The following is a 23,502-nucleotide window of genomic DNA, read 5'->3' on the forward strand; positions in this document are numbered from 1 at the left end:
AATAAATACAGGTTAAAATAGTGACGTGACCATGGGGCAAGGCCACTTATGACCCCATGACAATAATTTGAAACAACGTTATACAGGACTGTAACATGATGCCACTGAACACAAATAAAAGCCATTGTCGTTTTGGTTACAAGCAAGCACATTTCTTACGGGTTTCCTAATACAAGATCATGTACAAATCTGTTAGCCCCTGGAGCGAGGCCACTTTTGACTTTGACATAACTTGAAAAAACTTTATAGAGGACATCTCGATGATGCTAAATACCAGCTATGAAAACATTGGGCTTTGCATTTTCAAACAATATTGTTCCAGTAGTTTTTACTGTATAAAACTATTAAATAATGACGTCATTCTTTGCGAGTCCAGTCTTAATCCTAGGGGCATTATTTTATCACAATCTGTGTTGAGGTCCACCATTCAATTGCATATACCAGCTATTCAAGAAGACAATATGTTTGTTTTTTCAAAACCCTTGTTTGCCCTGTGACAAAAATATTCATCGTATCAAAAAAAAAAGAATCGAACAATTTTAAATAGGACATCTAAATGAACATGCATGTGAAGTCTCGTCAAATACTGACCAAGGCTCAAGATGAAATGCTTTTTGTACAACAATTTACACATACAGGCCCATACGGACGCGCGGCCATGCGACGGACATAACGGTTTCGCAAGGGTACATCGCGAGCAAGATGTACTCATTTCCAAATACTTTAAATATTAATGTGTGTATTTAAAACGCTTGAATAATGTCCTTGGCGTCGCACTGGAGTGCGGCGACTAGTATGTAATGCATTTTTTTTTCGCTTATGGGAGGAGCATTTATTATACGGATCAATATATATATTTTTGTTTTAAGAATATCTTGCATAGTTGTGATTTTTTGTGTAAATTAGTGTAAATAAGTGCTACATGTGTGCCTTTGTCCTGGGACAGGGTCAAAGTTGACCCCAGAGGCATTATTTGAACAAATTTGGTAGAGGTTTATTAGATGTCACTACATACCAAATTTGGTAGCCCTAGGCCCAATGGTTATGGACAATAAGATGTTTAAAGTTTTCACAAAATAGGCCCCATATAAGCGTATGTTCAGTTTTGTGACCCCGGGCAGGGTCAAATTTGAACCAAGGGGCATAATTTGAACAAACTTGGTAGAGAACTATTACATGTCACTACATACCAAATTTGGTAGCCCTATGCCTTATGGTTAAGGACAAGAAGAGTTTTAAAATTTTCACAAAATAGGCACTACATAAGCATATAATTGATTTTGTGGCCCCCGGGGCAGGGTCAAATTTGACCCCTGGGGCATAATTTGAACAAACTCAGTAGAGGACTATACAATGTCACAACATACCAAATTGTGTAGCCCTAGGCCTAATGGTTATGGACAAGAATTTTTTTTAAGTTTTCACAAAATAGGCATTATATAAGCATATGTTCAATTTTGTGACCCCCGGGGCAGGGTCAAATTCGACCCTAGGGATTAAATTTGAACAAATTTGGTAGAGGACTATTAGATGTCACAATATACGAAATTTGATAGCCCTAGGCCGAATGGTTATGGACAAGAAGATTTTTGAAGTTTTCACAAAATAGGCCTTATATAAGCATATGTTCAATTTTGTGACCCTCGGGGCATGACTTGATGGTATTTAGTCCCCAATTCTACATGGCCAAGGGCAAATTAATGTGCAGATTTGACAAATAAGTCATAACTGGGATCCAATAGGCAGACTTTCATATTACTTGTATTTAATTTAAATCATGATCTGAATTGCTCTTTGGCAAATCTTCGTTGTTCACAGTATTCAACTGAATTTTGTTCACGTTGTAGTGATTATATTTTCAATGTTTATCAGACAACACCTTTCTTCAAAAGTTTAACACGATTGCTTGGTTAATTTAGAAACAAGATCAATGCATCATAACATAAAATGAAAAAATGTGTACTAGTAAAAATTGCAGCAAAAAAGCATTAGATTATCTGCCTTAAATCTGAGACGTTATGTTGATGTATTGGAATTTCTCATTAATAATGTGTTCCATAGTTGTATAATTGTATAGTCGCATGCATGAGTGTTGTCAATGTCACAATACCAATTAAAGCCTATAATTTACTAAAACAATTTGAAGTTTGATGTTTGTTTTTTTTCAAGATCTGTTATATATATATATATATATAAATATATATATATTGTTGAAATGTTAACATGCAATAAGTTTACTGTAATTAGGTGACAAATACTTTTACTGATTTGGTTGGATGCATATATGCAGATATATCATGGTTTGTGCAGAGGACAGTAGCAAAAACAAGAGCTGCTCCGTAGGATGACATACGCCCCCGATAAACGCTTTGATAGAAGTTATGCTATCTAAAATAAATTGGTTAAATTAAATAATAATTTGTAAAAAATAAACATTCTGCACAAATTCAATTATTAACTTTACCTGTCTGCATGAATCATTTCAGTCTTGATGGTTAGTGAACTATGTAAAAAGCACCATAGCTATGAAACACTTGTATTTTGAATATTGCAATGTTACACAGAAATGATGCTGATGATAATTCTACACGATCATGACATGAAAAATGATGATATATTTCTAAATTCCATTTCCACCAACAATTCGTTTATCCCCCTACCAGTTCACATGCTTCGTACACAGTTGAAAATAACACTATTCCACTCAACAACCGTGACACATGTACTCAATTTTTCAACTTTTCGCAATTAAAATTGTTTTCTACTGTTATTGTTGTTGTTGTACTTTTGAAAGTAGTTCGAAAGATGGCGACTATAAACCCAGAGATTGATTAATGAAATAAATCGTCTGTTGATCCAGAGTGATACATTGAATCAATACAGTAGGGCACAGTTCGACATTGTTCATTTTCTGATAAACTTCCTGCTTTTTTAAAGGTTTTTTTTTCTTACTTTTTGAGTTGTTTTTCTTGAACAAATTGCAAATTTGTTGGTAAAGTGAATCTCTTCCATCAATCATGGTGTGTGTATGAGCCGTTGTGGCCTTGTGGGTGTACCAAGGAAGATTTTAGACGGTATTGCTATGTCAAGTTTGTATGTTTTATCCGAAAGTTGTCAAAATCTAAAACACTTCTCTTTTCAATTTAACATTTCTTGTTGAACTTATCTATAATGAAAGTAAGGACATTTCGTTTAAAAGTTGTGTCCATATATTTCCCTTTCAGTATTATTCTACCATTTTATGTACTTTAAGATAAAGTGAACTGAATAGGGTTGTATAATCAACATTCAAATTTGCTTTGCAAAACAGTGTGCAATCACACAATAGCATGTGAGCAATAACAATTTTATTCGAAGTAACAACACAAATAATGTGACAGCAATGTATAATGTTATTAAATCGATTTGATGATAATTATTAGAATATTTTTTATGTATCTTTTCTTGTAAGATGTTCTAGTTGCTTATGTCCATATAAATGGCTATGTTCATGGTCAATTAAAACATATTTAAATTCTTGTTTTAATCTGCAACTCTGCATTCTTTTTTTTTCACCCAAAAATACAGATTGAGCGAAAAGACAAAGTGCGAACACCAAAAGATGTGCACAATCTTATCAGGTATGATCATATGACCATGTAAATAATTTAAAATTAACACCAAACTGAGCACCTTTGTACAGTTTTCAACCATAATCTATAAGCGCCGGTACATCTTCTATTCAAGAGGAGTGCTGGATTGGAAGTAAAAGAAGATTTACAATCTGCATCTGTTACCTTATATGTGTTAAGCTTGTAAATAGATTTTCCTGTGTAATACAAAACAAATTTATCTGATGCAAAGGATGTTTTGTTAAAAACAGAGCATTATGTATCTAAAGAAATATGTATCATGTTACAGGATGGACAACAGTTTATGCTCTTGATAAAGCAGTCATGCCAAGGAAGGGATTAGCATGTAACCAGCAAAGTTCATTCTTGTCTTCAACAAGATGGTGACAACAATTAATACATGTATGATAATTAATTAATAAGCATTATACCTTGTTTTTTGTACGTTGACTATTTTCTGTTCTCTGTGCATGTCTGGCAGACATGGCGATAGACCATCACAATTAACAGTCCAGACTGGCCTATGAGGAGAAATAATTTACAGGCCAGTTGTTAATTCCACATGCCTCATTTTTAAGTGTTTTATCCTGGAGGGACATTGCATAGTAAATTCAAAAAGGGAATGTGGTTGATTAATGAAAGGGCAAAACTGGTGTGAACAGCCTGATTTGAAGAAATAAATGTGTTTTTCAGTTTGGGAAAAACATTTACACATATAAGCATACACAATTTAATTTTAATGATGTATTAAAGACGGATTTTGGAGAGAATTATGTACAAAACAAGAATATTTTCATCTTAATGATATAAATTTATTAATAATTTGTTATGCTATTTTCGCAAAGATTAATTTTAAAAAGAAAAATAACGATGAAGATTGACACATATTGCATGTCATATTGAATATAATTTCAATAAATTCTGGACAAGTTGTTGTCTCAATTACGTGATGTATTATTGATGTGTTCGTAGAAGGCTGCTTATAAGTAATCAGTTATTTATATATTTTTTATCATTGCAGATCTTCGAAAATGCATTTGGCCAATCCTGATGCAACCTGAGCTTACCAAGTTTACATCTTACTGTCAGTTTAGACATTGTGTAGATGATACTATGGACAATATATTGTGCTGTGATTGACTGTTTTTTTTAGCAGATAAAGTGTTTTATATCAGACTTAACATGTCATTGTTATGCCCCCGGATCGAAAGATTGGGGGTATATTGTTTTTGGCCTATCTGTCATTGTGTGTTTGTGTGTGTGTGTGCCCAAAAATTTAACAAAAAGGTTAACCTTCGTCATAACTTTTGCAATATTGAACATATGAACTTGATAGTTGGCATGCATGTGTATCTCATGGAGCTGCACATTTTGAGTGGTGAAAGGTCAAGGTCATCCTTCAAGGTCAAAGGTCGATAAAAAAATTCAAAACTTAAAGCAAAACTTTAACCTTCTTCATAACTTTTGCAATATTGAATGTAGCAATTTGATATTTGGCATGCATGTGTATCTCATGGAGCTGCACATTTTGAGTGGTGAAAGGTTAAGGTCAAAGTCATCCTTTAAGGTCAAAGTCAATAAAAAAATTAAAACTTTAACCAAAACTTTAACCTTCTTCATGACTTTTGCAATATTAAAAGTAGCAACTTGATATTTGGCATGCATGTGTATCTCATGGATCTTCACATTTTTAGTGGTGAAAGGTCAAGGTCATCCTTCAAGGTCAAGGTTCAATAAAAAAAATCAAAACTTGAACCAAAGCTTTAACCATCTTCATAACTTTTCCAGTCAAGGTCAAGGTCATCCTTCAAGGTAAATTTTCAAATATATGGCTTCATTTATTTATTTACATTGTCTTTTCTCTGACGCATCTATCTTTAACCAAACCTTTAACCTTCTTTATAAATTTAACCTTCATCATAACTTTTCAAATATTGTTCGTAGCAACTTGATATTTGGCATGCATGTGTATCTCATGGAGCTGCACATTTTCATTGGTGAAAGGTCAAGGTTATCTTCAAGGTCAAAGGTCAAATATATGGCTTCATTAATTTAGTAACATTGTCTTTTATCTGACGCATCGAACTTTAACCAAAACTTTAACCTTCCTCATAACTTTTCCAGTCAAGGTGAAGGTCATCCTTCAAGGTCAAATTTTAAATATATGGCTTCATTTATTTAGTAATATTGTCTTTTCTCTGAGGCATCTAACTTTAACCAAAACTTAACCTTCTTCATAACTTTTCAAGTCAAGGTCAAGGTCATCCTTCAAGGTCAAATGTCAAATTTATGGCTTCATTTATTTAGTAACATTGTCTTCTACCTTGTCTATTTCAGTGAAATGAAATCTCTTGGTACTTTAGGTCTGGGTCTATGTTCTTTAAACTTCACATGAAGGTAAAGGTCATCCTTCAAGGTTAAAGGTCTAATATATGGCCTCTTTTATTTAGAAACATTTCCTTTTATTTTTAAATTTATTGACATCTGCAATCATACATGGTTTGAGTTTCATTTCTTTATATTGTGGTTACTAGGTCGAAGGTCAAGGTCACTGTGACCTTTACATTCAATATAAAAATAAAAAATATGTTAACTAGGTTCCTACATGTGCATGCATCTGAAAGACATCTACAATCCACACCAGTATTTATGTCCCCGGATCGAAAGATCGGGGGTATATTGTGTTTGGCCTGTCTGTCATTTTATGTGTCTGTGTGTGTGTCCCAAAACTTTAACCTTCTTCATAACTTTTGCAATATTGAACGTAGCAACTTGATATTTGGCATGCATGTGTATCTCATAGAGCTGCACATTTTGAGAGGAGAAAGGTCAAGGTCATTCTTCAAGATCAAAGGTAGAAAAATAAATAATTCAAAGTGGCTCATTAGGGGGCATTGTGTTTCTGACAAACACATCTCTTGTTCATCAAGGAATAAACACAAATACAATTTTACTTATATGCATTAATTTGTAGAACATAATATCAACAATGTGTATCTTATTTTGTTTTTTTAACAGTCTGTAATTCATAAGTAAGCATATAAAGCATGCTAAGTTTGTTTAGGGAATATAATGTATTCATTTTTGTTGTTTCTGCAAACTAAGTCAGATACATGAAAATCTGTTTTATGATTAATGATAAAAAACTCACTCATAGTGATCTCAGTATAAAATATTCTGTCCAGTATAATAAATAAATTGTATTGTATGCCTGGTATGTGTTCTAAAAATAAAATCACAAATACTGTTGTAGTTCATATTGACAGCAAGATATGTGATGTAAACATATGAAGTCATATAATGTATACATGTATATTATTTTTACCGGTAAACAAAATTAAGAAGTGTAACGTTCAATCTATGATGATGTGTGCCATAAAATATGTCTTGCTGATTGCTATAATTTTGTTTAAGTTAAAAATCGTGTTTTTGAACCTTTACATATGAAATGAGTGAATTGTGTTTTCTATCTACACTTGTACTAAGTTTAATAATATATTAACTATAAATATATTGTTGATAACACATAGAATGTATATGCAATTGAAAATGTACTGTTTCCATAGCAACTGTAAAGTAACTAAATTAAATTTGTCTAATTACTTTTATCAATTGTTGAATAAATAAGAATTGTTAAATAGAACAAATGTCTGGCAGTATAGAAGCAAAACAGAAATTGTATCATGAGCCGTTATTCATTTTAGTTTCAATTGGCTATACAAACTGTTCAATTTCAATTACACACCTATTTCAAGAAAATGTGCACACATTTTTTTATTATAAACATATTTATGATGTTCCATATCTGTCTAGGGCATTTTTTTATTTTGATATTATAATTTTTTCTTGAATTCTTTAAATTGGTAATACATATGAAAAAAGAACATTTTTGTTTCCATGGCAACCACGAGTATTAATGATTTTTAATACTACAACTAATTCTGTATTGTGTAATCAATTATGTTCATCGACATATGCGAATAATGGAGTTATTATCAGCACGAACTGATTAACATAGCATGAACTGATACTTATTGAATTAAGACGTCGTTTCATTCAAAATGGCACTATTTGGCGTTCATGACATGACACATAAAAAAGACATAACTTCGTCATTTTAAGGAATTGGATGCTCAAATTTCAGATTTTGATTTGTCAGATGTAGCACATTTATAATATATGCTTAACTAAAAAAGTCATTTTTTGAACAGATGGGTCAAAATCTCTTTCCCAGCCACATATTTTAGTTAGAAGGTGATTTTTCAAGCGGTTTCGTAGTGTAGTGGTTACAAGCTCGCTTCACAAGTGAGAGGTCCAAGGTTCGAGCCCCAGTAGAATCAAATTATTTTATTTGTGTTCTTTGTTATTTTTATTTTGATGTAGACATTTTAGTTAAAATAAATATGCTGTTTTATTGTATCCAATTATTTGTTTTTATTATGCCCATGAAATATATGTGTGAGATGGTGGGGGGGGGGTTAAGGCTTTATACAGCAAGTAAAAAATGAACAATTAAATATAGAAAACACCCATCATTATATGTGTCAGCATATAAATAAAACATAATCAAAACAAAAGCATATTGACTTAACATCAACGCGTAATTTTCAATTCTATGTGATCGTTTTAAATTTACTTAGTAGACTCAAACTCTTGTTAGAAATGTACAATTGAACTATGCTAATACAATGAGTAACACAATAAGTATACAGAACCATTATTCTAACACTACAATTGATACGATGCATGCACAGCGAAGCACTGGGTGTTATGGTTGTAAAAAGCAGATAACATAAGTTGCTGAAAAAGTTTCTCTTAAGGCGTTTTTTGTAGATTTCAAAAATACTATATATGCAATAAGCATTCCAAACATTTACAATAACAAATTCATTAAGAAAAATAATTATTAATTATGCAATCTACTAAGTTATGTTTTATTTCAACTGTTATTTGATGTTATTTAACAGCAATTTACGAGATTTTGGATAATACTTGCATTGCAACGCAAAATTCAATCTAAAGATGTGTTTCGTATAATGGGTGTTTAAAGACTTTAAGTGGCTTGAAAGCGAGCAAGCTACGGCGATTCTATCGTCTTATGTTAAGATGACATTTCAACAGCTTCGTGACATTTTTTTTCATGATGGCCGCGTTCTTCTTAAAATAAAATATCGCAATCTACTTTTTCGTCAGAAGCTCCGCGACCTTTTTTATGGTAGCTTTATTCTCCTCGATATAGGCTTTCGTTTCCTCAACCATCGTTTTGATCTTTTGTTTATTTGTACAGTCCATTGGTACATCATCTGACAGGGGCGGGGTCAAGCGGAAGAACGGTACATCCATCATCCCGCACCAAGCTCTGGCACGATCCGTAGGAGGCCCATTCGCCTCAGAAGCCTGCGGTTATCACAAATTGAGAACAACATGATATTATAGTCTTGCCAGCTGCTACCATAAGGTTAGGCATGGTTTTATTGCTCTCGTTAAGAGATGTTATGACTCCTTAGGTATGCGGATTGAGAGGCATATCTGAAGCAGTTCGGATATGTCATAACTCCTATTTACGCACGACGCGTCTATAATTATTGTTCATTAACAATCATAGAAGTGTATAGTATTAAAGTATTATTACCGAGAAATTTTATAAATTATCATCATGGATGAATATAAAGGAAACGATTGAATACATTAATAATAACTATATACAGTTTCTTTAAAAGGGTGTTATCTTCTTTAATACTATAATTCTACTAACAATATACTAAGTTGTAAGTTGGTGTACATTTCATAAGGTATCAAGGAAATGAACATGTGCGTATAAAATTGTCAATTTCATTGTTTTGAAAGTTACACAAGCATGTTAATGCTATCTCGTTTTAAAACTTCAACTTCATTGTATTCATGTTATAGCCCGTCAACCCTGTTAACCAGTCTTTTTCTCGAAAGTCAATGTCAGATTTACATGCTAATCGATAATGCAATACAACTGCTATTTTGATCATATGTGATATGCGATTGTATATCATATTTTCTAAAAAATACTTAAAGAACTAAACATAGCTTTTTTAGCAGCAATGATGTCTATTGTATCGAGACAGAGACAGACAGACAGACAGACAGACAGACAGACAGACAGACAGACAGACAGACAGACAGACAGACAGACAGACAGACAGACAGACAGACAGACAGACAGACAGACAGACAGACAGACAGACAGACAGACAGACAGACAGACAGACAGACAGACAGACAGACAGACAGACAGACAGACAGACAGACAGACAGACAGACAGACAGACAGACAGACAGACAGACAGACAGACAGACAGACAGACAGACAGACAGACAGACAGACAGACAGACAGACAGACAGATAGACAGACAGACAGACAGACAAACTGGCAGGCAGGCAGGCATGCAGGCAGACAGACAGGCGGGCGGGCAGGCAGGCAGGCAGGCAGGCGGGCAGGCAAGCAGGCAGGCAGGCAGGCAGACAGACAGACAGACAGACAGACAGACAAGACAGACAGACAGACAGACAGACAGACAGACAGACAGACAGACAGACAGACAGACAGACAGACAGATAGACAGACAGACAGACAGACAGACAGACAGACAGACAGACAGACAGACAGACAGACAGACAGACAGACAGACAGACAGACAGACAGACAGACAGAGAATGAGTGAGGAAGGGAGGACAAGCGAGAGAAAACGTCAAAGGGAGAAAGAGAAAAAGAGGAAGAGAAAGACAGACAAACAGATATATATAGAGAAAGAGATAGAGTCGGAGAGAACGAAAGAGAGAAAGCAAGAGAAATGGAGAGAGAGAGAGAGAGAGAGAGAGAGAGAGAGAGAGAGAGAGAGAGAGAGAGAGAGAGAGAGAGAGAGAGAGAGAGAGAGAGATGTCAGAGGCAAACTTGTCGCAGTGTCACCATCTTTTTGGGTTGAACGGAATACACAGCTTTTAAAAATCAAATCCTTAAATACCTTATGGGTTTTCTAGTGTATAAAGTTACCTTATTTAATGCAAATCCGTCTTATTTTATTTTATCCTCTCAGCACGAGACACATATTATACCATTATGCGGAAGCCAGACGAATATAACGACACATATTAAATAGAAGCATACTTTAAATTCTAAGCGCAATAATCTATGAATATTTAAGTGTAGTAATTGTAATTATTGCGCTGGTATCGTACACATATTGATAATAAATGTCAAATTTTTGAAACTCGAAACTTCAGTCGTAACCTTAACTTTTCGCAAGATCGTAAAAAAAATTACACAACTTACCCGTCCTATGACATCATTGATGAATTGCAAAAAATCCTTAAGCACCTTTTTTCTTTGAAAGCAGCACCTTTCTTTTATTTTGCGAATGTAAAAATCTGGGACCTCTACACGTTTACTTTGCGAATGACCGCAACCAAGAGAAACAACCACGTTCAGACATCGGCCCGATGCAGTCTTTTGCTGGGAAATAAAGACATTAAACATACAACGCAAACATGACTTGTGTTAAGCGAAGCCACGCCCATCTATTTAATAACTTACATGTACTGGAGCGTTCTTATTTGGAAACCTTTGAAACGACACAACACGTAGTCATTTATGCATCAATAGGTTAAATAAGTTTTTGCGTTTTCCCCAAATTATGTTGAGTCCCTGAAAAAGAATGCCTACACAACTGTTGCATCCGAAACATATTGGATTGACTCAATTATATCCATCGTGTTTCATAAATAAATAATTTGTTACTAAATAAGTATACTTAATTTTTTAATTAATGGTAATAGCCATCGTAAAGATAAAATCAACAACTTTTCTTAAAATAAAGAATTTTATTGCAATCAAACTTAAACAAAATGAATAGAACAACTACGGAAAGACTGACTCTATTTTTGGCTATCGTAGATTAAAGATAAATTGTTATAACTGACATATGTATATTTTTGTTTCGTTGACATGCCAATTTTTTTTGAGCGTTTGGCAACGCCCCATATACGCAATATTATCTGCGTCCCTGTCAAATACACTGCTTAATACGATACGTTTACGGCGTAAACGCAAACACAGGTTAAATGTTAAAGTTAACTGTGCCTCTTTAACAATCACAAACAGATCCTTTATCTGATTTAAAATGGTTTCGGGTACTGTTTTGAACACAGCAATATGTGATTGCTTTTTTTATACACGTAGTTGTTGTTTTTACAGTGCTCACCTGTGGCGTTGGTCCAGTGGTGTTGAATTTGTGAATTTCTGTGAGAACGTCAAGGGTAGGGTTGTTAGACAACAAGCCACCATCAAAGTACTGATTGTACGGACGAAAGTATGTTGGGGCTGCAGACGTGCTACGGGCTACCTCCCAGATGAGCTGCTCTGAGTTAAACAAACACAGCTAATTTGTTGCTTATGTATAATAATGTATGATAATTTAACCCCTGTATATACGATTGTGTCAATATTTTTTTTCAAAGCATAAAACACGTTGAGGAATAATTTGTTTTATAACACACGTTCATAATAAGTTGGACGATAACTTAAACAGCTTTAAACAATTGCAAATATGTGTTGTCCAAACTTATTCAATAGACATATACTCTGTCGACAAATGCCCATTAGTCCATACGACACATGGGCAGTGTTGAGGTCTCCACAAAATATGTGTAAACATGCCCTTAACGGCCTAAAAGTCCCCTGTTAAGTAAACGACATTTGATTTACCGAATTTGTAAATTATGGTAAAGTAATTCCATCTAACTTTCTCCAATAATATGCATACGTTTTTATATGATTGTGAAAATGAAATATTGACACTACAATAGTATCAACTCGCTTTAAACGAAATGGTTGCATTTTATTGATAGTTCGTTTAAACTGTTGTAGTCGCACTATTGTTAGGGTTTGGTCATTACTATTGGGTGGTTGAATAGGCTCAAACCCTTCAGCTGCTGGCTCGTATCCGTCCATGTAAGAACGAAACATGTGAAGTTCCCACGGACTGTGGTCAGCTAAAACTCCAGTAACCAGAATCCTGCAATAAGCACAATTAGTATTAAGTAAAGGAGTGAGCATAAGTTGATTGTTATTTGAACCATGAAAAAAGGTATGCTATAACAACACAATTCTTTATAAATAGACAGTTATTCGCATAAGTTGCAAAATAAGTTGTTGAACTAAAAGTTTCCTAAAAGTATTTCATGCCGGCTGTCTATCAAACCTTTATATAATACTCACTATTTCCAGTGGCAATGCGAAACGTACTTTACACAAGACAACATAATGTTTACTTATTAGTTTTCGACTTGAATTTGAAAAGTACACATGCATTTCCAGATGTAAAACGATAATTGTATGACGTCAGTTTTTTTGAAAGTATTTTCGTCTCTGTTATACAACAATGGTTTGCCTTTGTCATTTGATAAGCTCGTTAAATTCAATGTGGAGAAGGATTAATTTGAGCGCAGTGTTTTTATTGCAAAGATCAGGCATTTTTCACATTAAATATTTGTTGCATCCATATGCGTTTTTGGAACTTTTTTATTTTAATTTTATTTTAATACTTTATTTAATGTGTCACTAGTGACAGTGAACACGTTTTGTTATCAGAACATAAACTAGCGAACTATAAACATGCTACAGTGTGGAATTTACTTTAAATGCAATACTTACTTTGGATGCTGTATATCCGTCATTACTCTGTCTATCCCAAAATATTGTTTGCACAATTCTTCTATCTGTGCAGTGTCGTACGGTCTTATAGGTAGACCTAGTATGCGATCGAATACTTTGTCCTTCAGTTCGTAGTACAATTTTTGAATTTCAGATATTGTTTTGCCTAAAATGCAAATCAAGGCCACTAGTTAAAAATAAAATAAAACAGCTTGCTTGTATCGATGTTTTAAAAGAAATTATCGCGTTATAGTTATGTATCTGCCACTAATCAACGGTTTGGAATTGAAATGGATGGAAAATATAAGCCACGCTCCAAAACGACAACGAATAACAGTTATATTGTTAAATTGTGTGTAAACTTATATGATATGGCAACTATTGTTTGCAATTACCATTTAAACTATGTCTCACATAGCCTCTTGCATATTTCTGCCCGAACGTTCGTACTCGCCTCTGCGCTGTTTCCAGTATGTACTTATTTAATGTTTTAACGTAACTCTCTTGGAGAAAAACTCAAATGATGTTTTAAATCGTATCTTACCCGTCGCAATACCTAGCGCAATAATTCCTCCAGTGCTTGTACCACCAATCCAGTCAAACAAGTCTTTGATAGGCGTGCCTGCTTCCTGCTCGATCGCATCCAAGATCTCGAGCATAATGAGTCCTCGAATACCTCCACCGTCAAGGCTCAATATCTTTAGAGAAAGAAATAGTAAATGTAGTCACCATTGACGCGCAATCAATACTGTGACGGCAAACATAGCGTATGTGGGAACTATAGAACAACACTCAATAACTTGACAGAAAGAAACGGCATAATTAAAACTCATTGCCTCAGAATAAATGCATAGAAAATGAAAAATTGTTAACTGGTTGTGTCTATAATTAATGGTGCATCTGGCCAGAGCCCGTATGCAACATGAAAATACTTGCCAGAATTTAATGGTTGTTTAAATTTTTTCCATTTTATTCTATTTTAAAATACTGCAGACAAAAAATAGGTAAAAGCACATATGCACATTAAATGTTAAGTGTTGTTGTTTTTAAGTATTGGTATCTCACCCTGTCCCCTGCAGCCATGTTCCTTCCTAATATGTTTGATATGGGTTCACGTTTAGTGTAATAATTCTTCTGGAGTCTCACCAATCAACCTACAAAAATGACGATATCTCGATAATTCTACGGAACTAAAACATGTGCTAAGAAGTATTATGTTTATTGAACACGTAATGTGTTCAATAATATGTATTCGATTAGATTAGATACCGCTATAGCAACCGAAATCGCGTACAACAATTACTTTGGAATTGAAAAATGCAAGACGTGGACATGAAAAACGTCACGTTTATGATTGTGACGAGCTGATTATGTTGAAAGCAAATGAAATGTTTCCTTTTATAGAAGTTCAAAGCACTGTGCTTAACAGACTTTCAAAGCCATATACCACGTTCATATACTCTTTCAAACATGTTGAATTTCCAATCATATTTTAACATGTCGGGACGTAATTAATTGTAATAAAATAGTAAAACTCAAGAAATCATGTCAAGAAGAACATATTGAATGATGTTTTCGTGTTAAAGGCAAGTGACCAGTTGCGTATACAAAGTAATACATAAGAAATTATATTTAACATGGTTTCATTATTAAAGCGTGTAAAGCGATTAACCAGTTTGATACAAAAGAGCCAGAGCAGTGTGTTTGCGTTTTTTTTTAAGCGCACATGATAGTGCTTGTACTTTTTGACAAGTTACAATAATAACTTGAGCAAAAGCTTGAGGGAAGTGTTAGCGTTTCGTTAACATAACAGTATCTGTCTATTTGAGACGGTCCTATATACGTGACAAATCCGATCTCGTCTCATTCAGTCAGCTTTTTTGACGATAATTTAAACGTAACAAATACAAAGTCATCACATTCAGTAAGCGGATATAAAAGGGCATAAAACAAAACCAATCCAAAGTATTCAGATCTAGTCAACGGATATGAAGGTCAACTAAATGTGTATAAATGTTCGAAGTCATCAGAGCCGGTCAGAGGGTATAAAACAGCATCTAAACGTTACCAATTAGAAATCATTAAATCATGTGAACGGACATGAAGGTCTATTCAGCATATATAATGGTCATTTAAACGCAATGATATATAATTTATCAGATTCAGCGCATATCAATTTCACCAAACCGTGACGATTGCCAAGTCATAAACTCACTTCACCGCAATATCAAGGTCATCTTGACGTGACCAAAGCTATGTCATCCGAGCCTGCCAGCGGATAGGATAGTTGCGTCAAACAGGATATGATTTTATTGAGACCGTTTTCGGAACGCGACATATCCCTAGGCACGAACAACTTTGTACTGTAATGCACTTGCAATTCATTAATATATTTATTTTGGCAAATTTATTGAAGTAAATTCAATTTGAATAGCAATACACCGTCCCAATCATTAATACCGTTTGTAATGACAATCAATATTAATTATCGAAAACACAGTGTTTTCATAAGCAACAATTGCGCTAATATATCTGCTATACATTGTTTGTGAAGAACACACAATAACAAACACAGCTCATTTCTTTGCATCGCTATTTATTTTTATTGAATATTTACTGATGCAACCCTTGCTAATGTGCGTGAAATACAATTTGACAGCACGGCGGCCAATATGGCCATTATAAACATCTATTATGTTCCGATTCAATGAAGCGCATGGCAGGTGCCAGACAGAAATATTCTTATTTGACCATGTCAACGAATATTTTTGATGGCTTTTCAAGATAAGTATATTCGGACTGTGTTTCATAACTTATCTTGTTTGACATCTGTAAGTATATACCTATAGGCAGTCACGTTTTGATTTGCACCGTGATAACCGTGGTACATGTTAATGTTAACTTAATTACGTTCTCTTATGATTTGGTTAATATTTAAATTAAGATTCTATATTTTTATTTAAACCATTATTTTCTCTATAATTAAACATCTATTACAGTCCTTTCTTTATAATTAAACATCTATAAATTATCTACAAAATCAAGAATCCTATTTATGAAATTATGGTTGTTGTGATAAAAGATTGATTTATAATTTGCTACAATTATTAATTTATAAATACCAACTACGTTACATAAAGAAAACATGCTACATCTAAAAAACTGATATTGAGATGATGAAAAATTCTTACCAATGACTATATCCAATGCCGATATAACGTAATCTTTTTGTCATAGAGTATATGAAAAATTATACGGCAAGCGTAACTCACTGAATTAAACTCGCACGGAGGCCTTCTTAACTTATTCGCATGCCTATTTATACCGAATATTGATGCGATTTATGTTACGTGCAGTTTGTGGACAGATACCAAGCATAAAATCAAAACAAGCTATTTTAAACTCATTTGTTACTTGGTTTGCCCTTGAAAAAATCCGTTAGCATGTCTGCAAATCGGTGCAAGTATTATATCCCCAATTTATAACATTATATCCTATATCTCAAATAAAAAAGAGAGAGTCGAATTGCACGGGTAATAACAACGCAATAGTATAAGGTTACGCTTGCTTATATTCACAGTTCTCAATTTATAAAACGTTGAACATGAGTTCAACAGTAACTATAGGAATACGATAGACAACAACAAAAATGATTCATAATCGCTAAAACCGATTATAAAAAAAAACAATTAAATATAACAATAATTAACTTTTAAAAAGGTAGTCAGCGTAAATGCTGACTTTGAAATAAAGTTTAAAATTTATGTTTCTAAATAATTAAACCGCATATTAATTGCATGAAATGTTTGTTATAATAGGCAAACCATACATTAGTATAATTAGATAAAAATTATACTATGGGAGTGAACACTATAATGTGTCCGCACATGGCTTATTTCGGGTTTATTTCATCATCACCGAAATATATCGTATGTTAATATTTGAATAACATGCAGTTTTCTTTCCAAAACATTTAAATCACACTTTCATAGCCGCGTCATGCGAAAATGGGTCGTAAGGTCTTTTGGCCAGCGTAGCTCAAGTTTTAATGTGATTTGCTTGATAATTTAATACAATGCTTTTTAATACCAATACATTTATTATTATAATTATGTTGTGGTTCACTGTTTGTATGACTCAAACGGGAACGCTCATGTAGTGATTTACGATAGCAAATAGCACCCTTTACATTCAACCTGCGTTCGCACATAGAAAGAAACGGTCAACAATGTACTACGTTTCTTTTGCTTACTTCAGTTAGATGTCAATTTTTTAAATAACTGCAATCATAAGGCCCCGGCTTCTGGATATGTAAAGTTTCAATGGTTGTTTATTAATAGAAGCTTACAGAGGCTTGCGAATAATACGTCTCGCGGAAGTGTATATTCTTGCAAAATAAAAGTCATAGTCGCATCGTATTCGCGCCATTCATAATCTGAGGCTAGTAATATATGCTGATAAACAAGTATAGTGGAATGTTGTGTAACCTCATTCATAGTGTATGCTACTACAGCGGGGTTAAGTTTGAAATGTCTGGGAAACATTCTTTTGTTCTCAACAGATAGCGGCGATCTTTTGAATTCACAGGTGCTAACAAGGCACTTGTGGAAGGTTAAGTTTTTTTACATTAACAGTTTTAAATTAATAAAACGCTGAACATGAGTTCACCAATTACTACATGTATAGTATAGACAACAACCAAGATGATTTATAATCGCTAAAGACGAATATAAAACAACTAAATATAGCAAGAAATATCTTTTATAAGGTAGTCGGCGTAAATGCTAACTTTGTAATAAAGCTTGCAATCGTTTCTAAATAATTAAATTGAAAACAAAAGTTTAATTAGTATGTTTGTTAACTTGTTTGTCGCATATTCACCGCATGGAATGTGTGTTATCATTGTCAAACGACACCTTAGTGTAAGTAGATCAAAATTATACTACCAAACATTAGTGTAAGTAGATAACAATTATACTACGGGAGTACACATCATTTGTGTCCCCACATGCCTTATTATAGGTGTATTTCTTCACCATCGAAATATATCGTATGTTAATATTTGATTTACAAGCAGTTTTCTTTCGACACATTTAAATCACACTTAAGTCCAACCTATGCGTTTGCGCAGTCTGTTCAGAGGCGATGCTGGTCACTATAAAACCACATAAGGTGTTATGGTCTCATTATGTATCTTCTGACCAGACCGAGAGATGCGCAGGCTGAGTAGGCTATGCAAATGATGGGCGCATAATGAATAAAACCCATTTTCGCATGACGTAGGTCATTAAAAATCTCATTGCAAATTGTAAATGGCACATTTTGCAAATATGCTTTCCGATACAAAATTGAATTCAAAATATCAAACTTGTAAATAAGGGCAGCCTATCCAGATGTTTAGGAACGATTTCCATAACGTAATGACCGAGTACGGCAAACATTTTTGGTTGGATATTTAAACGATTTTCCTCTTATCGTGACCCTATTCTAAGCGCATAAGTGCTCTATACCCATGCTTAGGTCAGAGTTGTTGACACCGTGTGAACTGCTAGGGTAACAAGTAATGCATAAACAACAAAGTATGTGTCAACAGGGCTATCTTTATAACTACCTAATTCGTGAGTAAAACGTATTGCTCGCAGATTTATTTTCATCAATTATCTTATTGTATATTTTGAATTTGTATATGGTGTCAAAAATCAAAAGTTTTCTACAGGGAATATCCATAATGAAATAATATTCTAAGTAAGGTAAGTATTCGATATTCAAACAATATTCATTTAATATGATGGTGATTGCAAATTGGCTTTATACTCAGTTCTCATTAACATTTTCATCATACTTTCTATGCTTTCTGAACGCCAAAAGTGCCAAGTTGTTATTATTTTGTCTAAATTATATCTATTCAATAAATATGATGATAAAACTGCACACGCATCTCGACCCGTGCGTTAAGACACACTCTTTATAAATTTGAATAGATTGTATTGATTTCAAACTCGCGATAAATTTTGAAAAATGAGTTGCGTCTTTAATTATTCAATAGCGAACGACTTCATTGCCTTCAGCGCTCTGGTTTCAATTGGGAATGGGGCCAAATACCAGACCTGATATTAACGAAAGAAACACTGGCATGTGCGAAAAGTGAGGTCTTATATGACTTAACGCACATGCATTACGCTAAGTTTTACTAGAACACTGCTAAAATGATGTAGATAGATCAGCATGCTAAGTACTTCTACCGCTAAATAATTATTAAATAATTATTAAAACAGCATCATATAGCAGTCAGGGGTTATAATTCAGTTGTAAAGTCGACTAATTGATACTTAAAAAAAAATAGTTAAAACTTTATGCAAAATGTTATTTTTAGTTGTTCGCTTGCGAAAAAGAAAGGTTAAGGCCAAGTTTTGCAAGTCGGTCTGCTCTTAACTACGCTAAAAATGATAACCATCGCATCTGCCTCTGCACACTGATTAGCCTGTTTATACTTCACTACTGGTACACTGCAGACAGTTAGTGTGCGTATGTAGTCTACAGTGTTTAACAGTTTGTGCGACGACAATGGCCAGTTTGTAATTGAAATCTGTACATATTGGCTGCGTTCAGGGAAAACTGGGCTTAATGCATGTGAAATAAGTGGTGTCCTGTGCACACTTATTAGCCTGTGCAGTGCGCTCAAGCTAATTAAGGACGACACTTTTTATTTTAAGGGGTTTTTCGTTTAAAGACAGGCTCTGGAACTGGGATGACAATTAATGCATATGCATTAAGCCCTGCTTTCCCAAAATGAAGCTTAAATTATCGTATCTATTAATGATTTGAAAAAAAAAGATAAGTGATAATAAGTTCAAAGTAACCTCGCTGACAAGGCAAATAATTAAAATCACTTTTAAATCAAATAAACAACCAATGAGCTCCAAATTTTTACCTTGTGGCATTTTTAAGTAAACATCTTAAAGGGACCTTTTCACAGTTTTTCATTTAATGTTTAATATTGGTAAATGTGAACATTGGATCTTAAAAGCTCCATTAAACAATACAAGAATACAATTAAAGAAACACAAAAAAGTTACTCTCAACTGGACTAGAGCCACTAACCCCTGGAATAAAAGTCTATCGTTTACATCACTCTGTCATCCGTGGTCATACAATGAGAGATGTGTTTTAATCCTACAGCTTAATGATTTTATAGAACACAATATTACTCATAAAGAAAATATAAGGTTTTCTCCATAGATATTTTTAGATAAGGTTTATCACACCGATATGTTAAGAACATGACGGAGGGACTAGTTTTTCTGGCCTTTCACCCCTGATTGCGTCATTGAGGTCATTGGGTACGCAGTCGTTTAACGAGTTTACGAGTGCGTGTGTTTACGATAGATTATTATACTTTTCTGAATGTGAATAACAGTGTTGGGATATAAAACTGGAATGAAGCTGGCGAGACTGCATTTTCGATTTCGTTAAAATGTCGAATGTACTCGAATAACGCGATGTTTTGTTGAATAATTGATGGATTAAATTTAAGAAAAGTGTCTGTGAATTGTCCTTAAACTTTTCGAAGGAAATCGATGTCGAATTAAAAGGGTAATGTCTTTGATGAATTAGTCGTTCCTTTGTCAGTCGATCAAAGAATGTCTATCCACAAAAAAATGCCTGCTAACACCCAGTGCTTTAAAAGGGAAAATATGGATGGCGACGAAGAAATTTGTCAAGAATTTTAACTTGTCATGGAAGCAAATTAAACATTACGAAAATAAACATGGTCATGGTTATTAAACAACTTCGGTGAGTTGAACAATAATTTTATGTCAGTAAGTAAAAAAGTGTGTAAAAAGAAGAGTTGTTTATAGACTAAAATTAACAATATCGGCGGGTATAAAGGCTGAATCATGCTTCACGTAGTCACGGTAGGTGTCTACGCATTTTGTAAATTTCAAAATGGCGGGAGCCATGTTGTTTTTTGTGGGTATTTTACAGTGGTGAAACAAACTTTGTAGTTTGAAGACATCCGTCTGTGTTTTACTTGAGTGTATAACATTTGGGACGCTGATTAAATTTGAATCGAGGCGTCTAGCGATATTTTGTCTCGTTACTCTATTTTTGCGTGGAATTCTCAAGGACTATTTCGAGTTCCGTAAACGGGAAAGATCACAATTAATATTACTACGCAATGTTAGATTCAGTTAATTTAATAGTTTTTTTTGCTTTTATTTTAGGAATAAATTGAATAAAAAAATATTGTAGGATAAATAGAAGACTATGTTAGTGTGATGGTGTTCTTAAATTTATCCCACTCGTCTAATAAAGGCTTACAAGGCTCGGTAAACCTCGCCATGTAAATCTTTCTTCACTCATGAGATAAATTTAAGTACACAATCACACTAACATAGTATTCTCTATATACTTTATATCCTCGAAGTATGAAAAAATATAACGACAACAACAGAACTTTCCAAATTATTAAACCTTTTATTTTTGCCAATTTACAAATCGTGAAAAGGTCTCTTTAATGTATTCATACTTGCAAATTGAATGAGTTCCATACACTGTCAGATCTTAAATCATGAATAACTTACAGGTTAAGTGGTTGCCTGTTGGCCTGGGGCCAGTAGATTTAACTCAGGATACTCAATTTCAAAAGTCGGTTACAGTTGGGCTAAAAAGCAGGGCAACTTGCTTTTTCAAAGCTTGAAACAACTTAATCCAAGTAAACATATAATACAAATCGGCGATTGTGGATCATTTCGGCAAAGGAAATTATTCAATTCTGGCTCACAACAAGACATGATCAATTAAAAGTATGTCATGTCGTCATAATTGTTGCTCAATAATCTAAAGAAAATAAATGAAATATTAGATACACATAACACAACACGTACATGATTCTAGGCTTTTTTTTTAGCAAGGCAACCAAAATTCTAAAGATTGCCGGTGCAGCAACCAGTTGCGAATAAAAAGGGACATATTTGTGTTATTTTGTCTAAGTTATCTATATAACATAAATATGAGGATAAACAGTGCACCCACATCTCGACCTCTGCTTAAAGACACACTCTTTATAAATTTGAATGGGTTGTGTTCTTTTCAAACGTGCGATATAAAAAAGCTATAACATAATTTTGAAAACTGAGTTGCGTCTAAGATTATGCAAAAGCGAATAACTTTATTACCTTCAGCGCTTTTATATAATGCTATATTATGCTTGAACTCCGGAATATATTGTTGGGACGCATTGGCTAAGGCATGTATTAATATTATGTATTTGTCTATTGTTGACGATCGTGTAGCTTTAACATGATTAACGGGAGGGCATCTGCGCGTGATATTTCGTTTATGTTAAAACACCTAATATTTATAAGAACCATGGCGAACACCTCATAACTTTGCATTGTACTTGTGAAATCTGATACCGCTTTAGAAAATCCCGGTCTGGTGCAAAAGATACTCCTGCAAAGCTTGTTTTTGTATATTAATATAATAGGTTTGCAAAAACGTCCTATGATTTTTGGGCTTGCTGCTTTTAGATTTTGTGCAACGGGAAGAATATATTTGCAATGCCAATTATTTTCAATGAATAACTTAAGTCGGGCAGACTTAGCTGATATCATATAAACTACTTTCATGTTTAAATCTTCCGTGTGTAACACAAATGCCGATATAGACTATATTTGTTAATCCAATTTTCGGAACTGGACATACCGATCGTTAAACTGATACTAGATTTGCACACTCTAAAATAAACAAAAGACAAGGCAATTCCCCTACAAGCTGGTCATTATTTACGTTATTGATAATACACTTTAAGTTTTTTAGATGTGTATTTATATTCTTTTCCTACGAGACAGGCTTTACTGGTATATACACGTAACAGGATGAGTTCTTTTATTAAGTGCGATGGGTGATCATTGTCTGTTTGAAAAAAGCCCAATTAAATCTAGTAATTGTATAATTGAAACACATAACATTATTTAATTATATTTATTTATGGTTTTGAATGATTGTTGCATTTTATTATGGTTGTTTCTTTCATAAAAAAGTGTCGATCCTATGTACTGCAAATGACATTAAATCTTGTGTTTTATCTACCATGTTGTACTTTATATGATCGTCTTTTCAATATACTCATTATAAGTATTATGGATATGTGAATAATAAAGCACACACATGTAGTACCACATGTAAATGGGGGAACACACCTT

General features: G+C 33.8%; 1 protein-coding gene across 1 annotated transcript; it reads right to left on the reverse strand.

The window, feature by feature from the left end:
- Positions 1-8,789: 8,789 nt before the first annotated feature.
- On the reverse strand, positions 8,790-16,568 carry LOC127846251 (85/88 kDa calcium-independent phospholipase A2-like). Its single transcript, XM_052377421.1, has 8 exons — positions 16,486-16,568; positions 14,360-14,448; positions 13,839-13,992; positions 13,295-13,460; positions 12,538-12,656; positions 11,844-12,001; positions 10,916-11,095; positions 8,790-9,008 (listed from the first exon to the last, which is right to left on the reverse strand). Exons 2-8 carry the CDS (start codon positions 14,375-14,377, stop codon positions 8,790-8,792), a joined length of 1,014 nt encoding a protein of 337 aa, XP_052233381.1. The 5' UTR covers positions 14,378-14,448; positions 16,486-16,568.
- Between the last annotated feature and the right edge of the window lie 6,934 nt (positions 16,569-23,502).

The sequence above is a fragment of the Dreissena polymorpha genome, chromosome 9, assembly GCF_020536995.1.
Source record: "Dreissena polymorpha isolate Duluth1 chromosome 9, UMN_Dpol_1.0, whole genome shotgun sequence".
In the NCBI taxonomy this organism is placed as follows: domain Eukaryota; kingdom Metazoa; phylum Mollusca; class Bivalvia; order Myida; family Dreissenidae; genus Dreissena; species Dreissena polymorpha.

Excerpts from the sequence above, each read along its gene's own strand:
- LOC127846251 (XM_052377421.1), bottom strand. Across the intron at positions 13,461-13,838 it reads TGCGCTAGGTATTGCGACGG|GCAAAACAATATCTGAAATT; the intron begins GTAAGATACGAT and ends TTTGCATTTTAG. Across the intron at positions 9,009-10,915 it reads TCAATGATGTCATAGGACGG|GCTTCTGAGGCGAATGGGCC; the intron begins GTAAGTTGTGTA and ends TGATAACCGCAG.